Below are 11231 nucleotides of genomic sequence, written 5' to 3'. Positions count from 1 at the left end.
TCTTATGGGGACAGAGCTTCATTCACCAATATCAACTTTCCAGGAGGCATTTGAACATCCACACAAAGACCTTTCTCTCAGTTCTCATCCAGGTGAGTCTGAGAGCCCAGTAGATGCTGTGGGAGACTTAGAGAGAATGCAAGCCTGGAACATTTATCCAACCTAGCTCAGATATCAGAGGTTAGTGTGGTAGTTTGCTACCCTGATTTATAAATAAATGTATTTAGTTAGGACTAAAGGAAAAGCAAAGTTTGACCTAAGTAACATAAGGCTTAATGTTGCCAATGAAATGATAATAATTAAAGTCCAATTAGAAGAAGGAATGGGATGCATAAAGCACATTAAGTAAAATTTGAACATAAGCCTAGTGATTCTAGGAACATTATATATTATATCATTTCATGTCTACACATTTGCCAATTTAATTTCTAATCTATGTGATTTCATTAAATAGTTAGCATTTAAATATCATTTTCAGTTAGTTTTTGATGCTCTATTTGATTTCTTAAAAAAATACAGTTGATTTGTTACTGCTGTATTTAAGTCGGTTCCATTTTCATTGCCATTCTTTTTATTTTGTAACTTCATTTATATTTAAATATGTTCCTATACAAGTGCACATGTATTCACATACCTTTTTGAAAATGTGAGAGTGAACAAAGCAGGTGAAGTCTCAAATGATTAGGATTTTGCATTATAATGACAAAGTTGCAATATAATGAAGTAAATGATGGCATACATAATGTCTCAGGCATAAATCATATGAAGAAATTTATCCAGGGTGAAAGGGTGAATTGTCATGAAGTCTGTAGAAATTATAGAGTATAGTCTGGAAAGCCCTTTGCATGTTAATTGTAGACCAGATGACAATTGGGATATGCCCCCAAATTTACTTAAGGAGTAAGATAAAGCCAAAAGTTCAAGAAAAACAAACACAACATACCCTACAAGAAAACTGAGACAGGGCTTACCTCCTTCTGTGTGTGTGTGTGCTGTGTACTAAGTTGCTTCAGTTGTGTCCAACTGTATGTGACCCTATGGAGTGAGGTCCACTAAGCTTCTCTGTCCATGGGATTCTCCAGGCAAGAATACTGGAGTGGGTTGCTGTGCCCTCTTCCAGGGGATCTTTCTAAACCAGGGATCGAACCTGTGTCACTTAGGTCTAACCTGCACTGGGAGGCGGGTTCTTTACCACTAGTGCCACCTAGGAAGCTCACGTCTTTCTCTATGGGATAAAAAAAAAATTGTTCAAATAAGTGAGTCAGGCTCAGGAAAAACGAGTCTTCTACTGCTTCATATAAAGCAATACCCACCTTTGGTTGCAGTTTGTATGGTTCATTTTGTGAATTGTTTTCTTATGCACTTTGCTCTTTTTTCTTTTGGGGTATTCAATCTGTCAGGTGTCTTGTGCCATAAATGTATCACTGTTTCTATCAAAGTAATAAAGGTATTTTTCCTTTTTAAAATTATTATTTTCTGGACATCAAGGAGATGTAAGTGGAGTTGGAATGTTGCCAAACCAAGGAAATTTTAATTCATCACATCATCTGAAGGGGCCATTCAAGCTTATTATATAATTTTCCCCTAAGGCCCATGTGTCCATTCTTCTGTCTCTCTCTGTCTCTCTCAGACTTTTTAAAGTATTTCTTTAAATACAGGGTAGAAAGTGGCCATACCAAGAAGGAATCCCATGTCTATTGGCCCATGGGAAACTTGTGAATTGAAATTTCGGGGTAACATTTATATATTCCTTAAATGAAAGATAATCTGATCTGACCAGTTTGACTTGTAACCACTCATGGCCTGAAGAAGGTGTTTCTAGGTAAGAAATGCATGGTAGTGACACAGCTCACGAGGATGTGGTGTGTGTGCCTGTGACTGGGGTGAGAGCAGTCCTTTAAGCAGAGAAAGTGAAGCAAAAGTGTTATGTTATCACTCAGCTGTGTCTGACTTTTTGTGACCCCCATGGGCTGTAGCCCGGCAAGCTCCTCTGTCTATGGAGTTCTCCAGGCAAGAATACTGGAGTGGATTGCCATTCCCTTCTCCAGGGGAATCTTCCCAATCCAGGGATTGAACCTGGATCTCCTGCATGGCAGGCAGATTCTTTACTGTCTGATCCTCTAGGGAAACAGCCTCCTATACTAAGGTGACATAATTCAGAGACCAGTATTTAGTCAGAAGATGGAACTAAGAAGAGGATATGAATGTTTACAATTCACAGGATGCCATTGCAACTAGATTTGTAAAGTACAAGGAATCACATGAAAGGAGGGATTCTGTGTGGACTGAGGTGTCAGCTGTCACAGGGAGACCACCTTATTCCTCATCCTTGACAACATCTCTAGTCACTCTCCTTGCTTATTCCTCTGCCCCACTGGCTTCCTTATTTGGATTTGAACAGGTGGAACCAGCATCTTTCTAAGGTCCTTAGCAGTGGCAGCTCCCTCTAGCTCCCACCAGGCGCACACTTCTCCTAACATCACACTAGTTCCTTCTCTCTCTTTTTTGAGGAATTGGTTCAATTATTATCTTGTTTGCAGGCCTTACCTGAACACTCAGTACAAAATAACACCTACTCCCCTCTCATTTTTACTTGTTTTTTTTTTTCATAGTATCTGTCATCTTCTGCTATATTATATTTTATATTTATTTGAATATCATCTTTAACCACCCTTGGATTGTGGAAGTTTTGTTTATGAACATTGTTCCCTATATGCACTCGGAGCATTGTTAGTTCTTGATAAGTATTTCTGAAATTCATGAAAGGAGTTTTAATTAAAACTGTAAATTAAGAAGCCTTTGGAATTTGTTGAGAATGGGACAAAAATTTCTAGTCAGAGGTGAAATGAGGTATACCCTCAAGGAGGATTTATCTCCATATAACATATTAACATCAGTTCTTTGACAGCAAAGAGAAATTAAAATAGTTCAGCTATGTCAGTTAGGCCAGTTTGAGTGAAAACTACTCATGTTATTTTTTTTTTCCTCCAATAGTCACCTCCACCACATGGAATCAGGAAATGGTACACAAAGCTCAAATTTTCTTCTTCTTCTGGGACTTTCAGGGGAATCAGAACTGCAGCCCCTCATATTTGGGCTTTTCCTCTTCATGTACCTGATCACTGTGTTTGGAAACCTGCTCATTATCTTGGCTGTCAGCTCAGACTCCCATCTCCACACCCCCATGTACTTCTTCCTCTCCAACCTGTCCTTTGTAGACATCTGTTTCACCTCAACCACCATCCCAAAGATGCTGTGGAACATCCAGACACAGAGCCAAGTTATCACCTATGAAGGCTGTATCACCCAGATGTATTTTTACATTCTGTTTGCAGGATTAGATGACTTTCTCCTGACTGTGATGGCTTATGACCGGTATGTAGCCATCTGCCACCCCCTGCACTACATGGTCATCATGAGCCCCCAGCTTTGTGGACTGCTGGTTCTGATATCCTGGATAATGAGTGTTCTGTATTCCTTGTTACACAGCTTAATGGTGCTGAGACTGTCTTTTTGTACAGATTTGGAAATCCCTCACTTTTTTTGTGAAATAAAAGAGCTGGTCCAACTTGCCTATTCCAACACCTTTCTCAATAACATGATGATGCAATTTGGAGCTGGACTTCTGGGTGGTGGTACCATGACTGGTATCCTTTACTCTTACTCCAAGATAGTGTCCTCTATATATAGAATCTCTTCAGCTCAGGGGAAGTGTAAAGCATTTTCCACTTGTGCATCTCACCTGTCAGTGGTCTCCTTATTTTATTGTACAAGTTTAGGAGTGTACCTTAGCTCTGCTGCTAGCCACAGCTCACTGTCAAGTGCTGCAGCTTCAGTGATGTACACTGTGGTCACACCCATGCTGAACCCCTTCATCTACAGTCTAAGAAGTAAAGACATAAAGAGGGCTCTGAAAAGATGTTTTGGAATGGAAACTGTATCAAGGTCATTTGTCCTTGGGCTAAAGCAATGCACATGATAGCAGGGTTAAAGCCTCAGGGCCACATATGCTTCTCTGATCAGATTGTGAAAATCGCACTTGCTCCTTCGGCTTATTGTCTGCTATTTCCATTTCTTTGATTTCAACTTCTTTATACAATTTCAGCAATTTGCTTCATTAACTTTTCTGTTCGGTCATCTATGCTTTATCCTTTGTCATTTTTATACTCTCCCAAATTGATTCACATCCTTAAGTGAAATATATGGAAAATCCCATATATCTCATAAGACTGGGTGCATCTCCTAAGAATAATTTCTTTGTGAAATGTTATATACAGATCAAATTTATTTCATTTTACTGAGTGAATAATCCTGAGTCCTGTTACCTTTTGGAAAAGAAAAACTACCTTGATGACTGAATCCATCCAATGACATAATTTCATGAGTGTAGAGTATGAAACCTCAATTTATCACTTTCTGTTCATTATTCCTTTTGCACATCACTACCATAACTTCTCTTCCCCAAATTGTACACTTTAACATATAGTGTGTTTCACAACAAGGCACTCCATTTTATTCCTACTAGGATCTTGTTCTTTACTTGGCTCAGTGTGCATATTGGTTACTAGTGTGTGCTCAGTTGCTCAGTTGTGTCTGACTTTTTGCGACCCCATGGACTGTAGCCAACCAAACTCTGTCTGTGGGATTTTTCAGGCAACAATACTGGAGTGGGTTACCATTTTCTACCTGAAGGGATCTTCTCTACCTAGGGATCTAACCTGCATTTCCTCCATCTCCTGGATTGTAGACAGATTCTTTACCTGCTGAGCCACCATTATCAGAGTCACTGGAAAACCTGATCATCAATGCATGTCTCCAATGATAGTCTATGTAAAACACCAATTTCAATAAAAAGTTTGATGTAATAAAGTCTGGAGTCAAGATGACCCTAACTAAAATGAAGCACATATTTATACCAGATTTTAACTATGTAAATTCTTTTTCTGGTGTACAATTTACTTACTGATGTATGTAAGATCAGTGTCCATACATAAAGGCATTTATCATTGGCATGAAGGGTTGTTTGGTGTAATTATATTTTATTTGGAATAATCTTTCTTTTTCTACTCGAAAAACTTACATTTTTGCCTACGATTATGATTCCTTTAATTGTTCTAAATGAAATCATCTTCCCCATTCTAAGTTGTATCATGACCACTAAAAGATGTTGAATGAGCAATGTAAATATATATTTCTTTCCAAAGTACAGCTCACTAGGGAGCTCAAATTCCTCCTGGTCCTGTGATTCAGAGTCACAGGGTTTTGAACAAATAGGCTTATCCTTTTAACCTGGCATGGTTACCTATATGAAAACCTCAGTGGATTCAGTTTTTAATACAGTTATATGAAATAGACTTGAATAGCTAAGTAATTATAAATGCTATTCACATATCAGAACAAATGCCTACAATGAGAAGCCATATATTATTATAACTTCACTCAGCTGTTCACTTGGATTATTTTATCAATTTGTTCCTGCATAACAAGTTGCCCTAAAAGGAAGTGGTTTAACATAATGTCTTTAGTCTCAAATAGGAATACACAATAAGGATTTAATCTGATAGTGTCTTCTTTATGGGTCTACTGTCAGCTGTCAGACTCTGTTTTGTGTTTTCAAGTTACCTCCATAATAGTGTGTGCAGTAAGTGCTATTGTGTTTTGAGCCACTTTATGTCAATTTCTTCTTTTGATTTTGGTAGGTTAGTCTTTAGTTTAAAAGAAAAAAACTGAGTTTATCAAATGGTAATTTCTTTATATTAATTTCACTATTCATATATCCATATATGACACTTTGTTTTAGTCCTAAAGAGATATCTCTCAATTTCAGGTGTGACTCAACTACATAGACTTTACTTATTACTCTGAACAATGTAAAACTCAAAATTTGAAATTCTAGCTAAGTCATTGAAGAGTAATTACATACAATAAACTGCCAATTTTTAAGGTATACAATTTTCTGAAGTTCAAAAATTAGCAGTACACACTACATAGTTCATTTCTTGATAGTCTAAAAGGTGCAGAGCAAGTTTTAATTTCTTTGAAATGTTATTGTTAATACTGTATTTGACCTGAATCTCAGTTTTATTTATTTATGAAGAAAACATAAGGTAACACCCTATGGATGTTGTGAAAATGAATGAAATGTACAGAAATGTTTTTGGAGTCCACACACCATGTTCAAGGTTAGGAATACATGTATGTATACATGTGCCTGCATCTGTATACACCTTTCTCTGAAATAAATATGCTCACACATATATGTACATGCCTACAGTCTCATTTGTAATTCCATCCCAAGTTGAAAGAAACCTTAAAAGCAAGTTAGAAGGATGGAAATGAAAAGAACAGATGCTTGAAATAACAGAAAATAGAAAGAATTTAGAAACTTTGACAGAAAGTTTTTAAGCAGAATGTGTGCCTTTAATATTAATAATGATTTACTTTTCTCATCTTAAATCCTCAAAGACCTCAAAGTTAAAACCAGATTTATATTAGGCAATGAAAAGTTCTCTATAGGAGCTAATGAGAATACCTCAAAAAAGGACTCAATTTTCTCTTTCTGTTTAAGTATAATTTCAACACAAAATACCTCTAGCTAAGGGTAGGTCACTGATTGAACTGAAAGGTTTAAACTCAACTCCAAGAACAATATCTGACTGGACACATATCTGTATTAAATTTTTATTGCTCCTGCAAGAGACTCAGGTTCCATCCCTGGTTTGGGAAGACCTCCTATAGGAGGCCATGGCAACCCACTCCAGTATTCTTGCCCGGAGAATCCCATGGACAGAGGAGTCTGGCGGGCTATAGTCAATAGGGGCACAAGGATTCAGACATGACTCAAGCAACTTAGCATGCACACATGCTCTTGTAACAAATTACCATACTAGTGACTTAAAACAAATACCTGTCTTAAAATTACCATGCTAGTGGCTTAAAACCTGTATGTATCTTAAAATTCTTCAGAAGTCTGAAGTCTCATTGAACTATAATTATTTTCTTATTTATTTTATTTTTTAACTTTACAATATTGTACTGGTTTTGCCATATATCAAAAAGAATCCACCACAGGTATACCTGTGTTCCCCATCCTGAACCCTCCTCCCTCCTCCCTCCCCATACCATCCCTCTGGGTCGTCCCAGTGCACCAGCCCCAAGCATCCAGTTTTGTGCATTGAACCTGGACTGGCGATTCGTTTCATATATGATATTACACATGTTTCAATGCCATTCTCCCAAATCATCCCACCCTCTCCCTCTCCCTCTCCCTCTCCCACAGAGTCCAAAAGACTGTTGTATACATCAGTGTCTCTTTTGTTGTCTCATATACAGGGTTATTGTTACCATCTTTCTAAATTCCATATATATGCGTTAGTATACTGTATTGGTGTTTTTCTTTATGGCTTACTTCACTCTGTATAATAGGCTCCAGTTTCATCCACCTCATTAGAACTGATTCAAATGAATTCTTTTTAATGGCTGAGTAATACTCCGTTGTGTATATGTACGACAGCTTTCTTATCCATTCATCTGCTGATGGACATCTAGGTTGCTTCCATGTCCTGGCTATTACAAACAGTGCTGCGATGAACATTGGGGTACACGTGTCTCTTTCAATTCTGGTTTCCTCGGTGTGTATGCCCAGCAGTGGGATTGCTGGATCATAAGGCAGTTCTATTTCCAGTTTTTTAAGGAATCTCCACACTGTTCTCCAGAGTGGCTGTACTAGTATACATTCCCACCAACAGTGTAAGAAGATTCCCTTTTCTCCACACCCTCTCCAGCATTTATTGCTTGTAGACTTTTGGATCTCAGCCATTCTGACTGGCGTGAAATGGTACCTTACAATGGTTTTGATTTGCATTTCTCTGATAATGAGTGATGTTGAGCATCTTTTCATGTGTTTGTTAGCCATCTGCATGTCTTCTTTGGAGAAATGTCTATTTAGTTCTTTGGCCCATTTTTTGATTGGGTCATTTATTTTTCTGGAGTTGAGCTGTAGGAGTTGCTTGTATATTTTTGAGATTAGTTGTTTGTCTGTTGCTTCATTTGCTATTATTTTCTCCCATTCTGAAGGCTGTCTTTTCACCTTGCTTATAGTGTCCTTTGTTGTGCAGAAGCTTTTAAGTTTAATTAGGTCCTATTTGTTTATTTTGGTTTTTATTTCCAGTATTCTGGGAGGTGGGTCATAGAAGATCCTACTGTGATTTATGTCGGAGAGCGTTTTGCCTATGTTCTCCTCTAGGAGTTTTATAGTTTCTGGTCTTACGTTTAGATCTTTAATCCATTTTAGTTTATTTTTGTGTATGGTGTTAGAAAGTGGTCTAGTTTCATTCTTTTATAAGTGGTTGACCAGTTTTCCCAGCACCACTTATTAAAGAGATTGTCTTTAATTCATTGTATATTCTTGCCTCCTTTGTCAAAGATGAGGTGTCCATATGTGTGTGGATTAATCTCTGGGCTTTCTATTTTGTTCCATTGATCTATATTTCTGTCTTTGTGCCAGTACCATACTGTCTTGATTACTGTGGCTTTGTAGTAGAGCCTGAAGTCAGGCAGGTTGATTCCTCCAGTTTCATTCTTCTTTCTCAAGATAGCTTTGGCTATTCGAGGTTTTTTGTATTTCCATACAAATTGTGAAATTATTTGTTCTAGCTCTGTGAAGAATACCATTGGTAGCTTGCTAGGGATTGCATTGAATGTATAGATTGCTTTGGATAGTATACTCATTTTCACTATATTGATTCTTCCAATCCATGAACATGGTATATTTCTCCATCTATTAGTGTCCTCTTTGATTTCTTTCACCAGTGTTTTATAGTTTTCTATATATAGGTCTTTAGTTTCTTTAGGTAGATATATTCCTAAGTATTTTATTCTTTTCATTGCAATGGTGAATGGAATTGTTTCCTTAATTTCTCTTTCTGTTTTCTCATTATTAGTGTATAGGAATGCAAGGCATTTCTTTGTGTTGATTTTATATCCTGCAACTTTACTATAATCATTGATTAGTTCTAGTAGTTTTCTTGTGGAGTCTTTAGGGTTTTCTATGTAGAGGATGATGTCATCTGCAAACAATGAGAGTTTTACTTCTTCTTTTCCAATTTGCATTCTTTTTATTTCTTTTTCTGCTCTGATTGCTGTGGCCAAAACTTCCAAAACTATGTTTAACAGTAATGGTGAATGTGGGCACCCTTGTCTTGTTCCTGACTTTAGAGGAAATGCTTTCAATTTTTCACCATTGAGGATAAGGTTTGCTGTGGGTTTGTCATATATAGCTTTTATTATGTTGAGGTATGTTCCTTCTATTCCTGCTTTCTGAGAGTTCTTATCATAAATGTATGTTGAATTTTGTCAAAGGCTTTCTCTGCATCTATTGAGATAGTCATATGGTTTTTATTTTTCAATTTGTTAATGTGGTGTGTTACATTAATTGATTTGCATATATTGAAGAATCCTTGCATCCCTGGGACAAAGCCCACTTGATCATGGTGTATGATCTTTTTAATGTGTTGTTGGATTCTGATTGCTAGAATTTTGTTAAGGATTTTTGCCTCTATGTTCATCAATGATATTGCCCTGTAGTTTTCTTTTTTTGTGGCATCTTTTTCTGGTTTTGGTATTAGGGTGATGGTGGCCTCATAGAATGAGTTTTCGAAGTTTACCTTCCTCTGCAATTTTCTGGAAGAGGTTGAGTAGGATAGGTGTTAGCTCTTCTCTAAATTTTTGGTAGAATTCAGCTGTGAAGCCGTCTGGACCTGGGCTTTTGTTTGCTGGAAGATTTTTGATTACAGTTTCAATTTCTGTGCTTGTGATGGGTCTGTTAAGATTTTCTATTTCTTCCTGGTCCAGAGTTGGAAAGTTGTACTTTTCTAAGAATTTCTCCATTTCTTCCACGTTGTCCATTTTATTGGCATATAATTGCTGATAGTAGTCTCTTATGATCTTTTGTATTTCTGTATTGTCGGTTGTGATCTCTCCATTTTCATTCCTAATTTTATTGATTTGATTTTTCTCCCTTTGTTTCTTGATGAGTCTGGTTAATGGTTTGTCAATTTTATTTATCCTTTCAAAGAACCAGCTTCTGGCTTTGTTGATTTTTGCTATGGTCTCTTCTGTTTCTTTTGCATTTATTTCTGCCCTAATTTTTAAGATTTCTTTCCTTCTACTAACCCTGGGGTTCTTCATTTCTTCCTTTCCTAGTTGCTTTGGGTGTAGAGTTAGATTATTTATTTGACTGTTTTCTTGTTTCTTGAGCTATGCCTGTATTTTATGAACTTTCCCCTTAGCACTGCTTTTACAGTGTCCCACAGGCTTTGGGTTGTGGTTTCATTTTCATTTGTTTCTTTGCAATTTTGATTTCTTTTTTGATTTCTTCTGTGATTTGTTGGTAATTCAGCAGCGTGTTGTTCAGCCTCCATATGTTGGAATTTTTAATAGTTTTTCTCCTGTAATTGAGATCTAAACTTACTGCATTGTGGTCAGAAAACATGCTTGGAATGATTTCAACTTTTTTGAATTTACCAAGGCTAGATTTATAGCCCAGGATGTGATGTATCCTAGAGAAGGTTCCATGTGCACTTGAGAAAAAGGTGAAATTCATTGATTTAGAATGAAATGTCCTATAAATATCAATTAGGTCTAACTGGTGTATTGTATCATTTAAAGTTTGTGTTTCCTTGTTAATTTTCTGTTTAGTTGATCTATTCATAGGTGTGAGTGGGGTATTAAAGTCTCCCACTATTATTTTGCTATTGTTAATTTCCCCTTTCGTACTTGTAAACATTTGTCTTACATATTGGGGTGCTCCTGTTGGGTGCATATATATTTATAATTGTTGTATCTTCTTCTTGTATTGATACTTTGATCATTATGTAGTGTCTTTCTTTGTCTCTTTTCACAGCCTTTGTTTTAAAGTCTATTTTATCTGATATGAGTATTGCTACTCATGCTTTCTTTTGGTCCCTATTTGCATGAAAAATCTTTTTCCAGCCATTCACTTTTAGTCTGTATGTGTCTCCTCTTTTGAGGTGGGTCTCTTGTAGACAACATATGTAGGGGTCTTGTTTTTGTATCCATTCAGCCAGTCTTTGTCTTTTGGTTGGGATATTCAACACATTTATGTTTAAGATAATTATTGATAAGTATGATCCCGTTGCCATTTACTTTATTGTTTTGGATTTGAATTTATACACCATTTTTGTGTTTCCTGTCTAGAGAATATCCTTTAG

The 11231-nt window shown here is 36.7% G+C and overlaps 1 protein-coding gene across 1 annotated transcript; it reads left to right on the top strand.

Annotated features, from left to right (window-relative positions):
• The first annotated feature begins 3007 nt into the window (after positions 1-3007).
• On the top strand, positions 3008-3979 carry LOC102288227 (olfactory receptor 7A10). Its single transcript, XM_014481637.2, has one exon. It carries the CDS (start codon positions 3008-3010, stop codon positions 3977-3979), a length of 972 nt encoding a protein of 323 aa, XP_014337123.1.
• The last annotated feature ends 7252 nt before the right edge of the window (positions 3980-11231 follow it).

The sequence above is a fragment of the Bos mutus genome, chromosome 7 (assembly GCF_027580195.1).
Source record: "Bos mutus isolate GX-2022 chromosome 7, NWIPB_WYAK_1.1, whole genome shotgun sequence".
In the NCBI taxonomy this organism is placed as follows: Eukaryota; Metazoa; Chordata; class Mammalia; order Artiodactyla; family Bovidae; genus Bos; species Bos mutus.
This window is presented reverse-complemented; position numbering and strand designations above follow the sequence as displayed.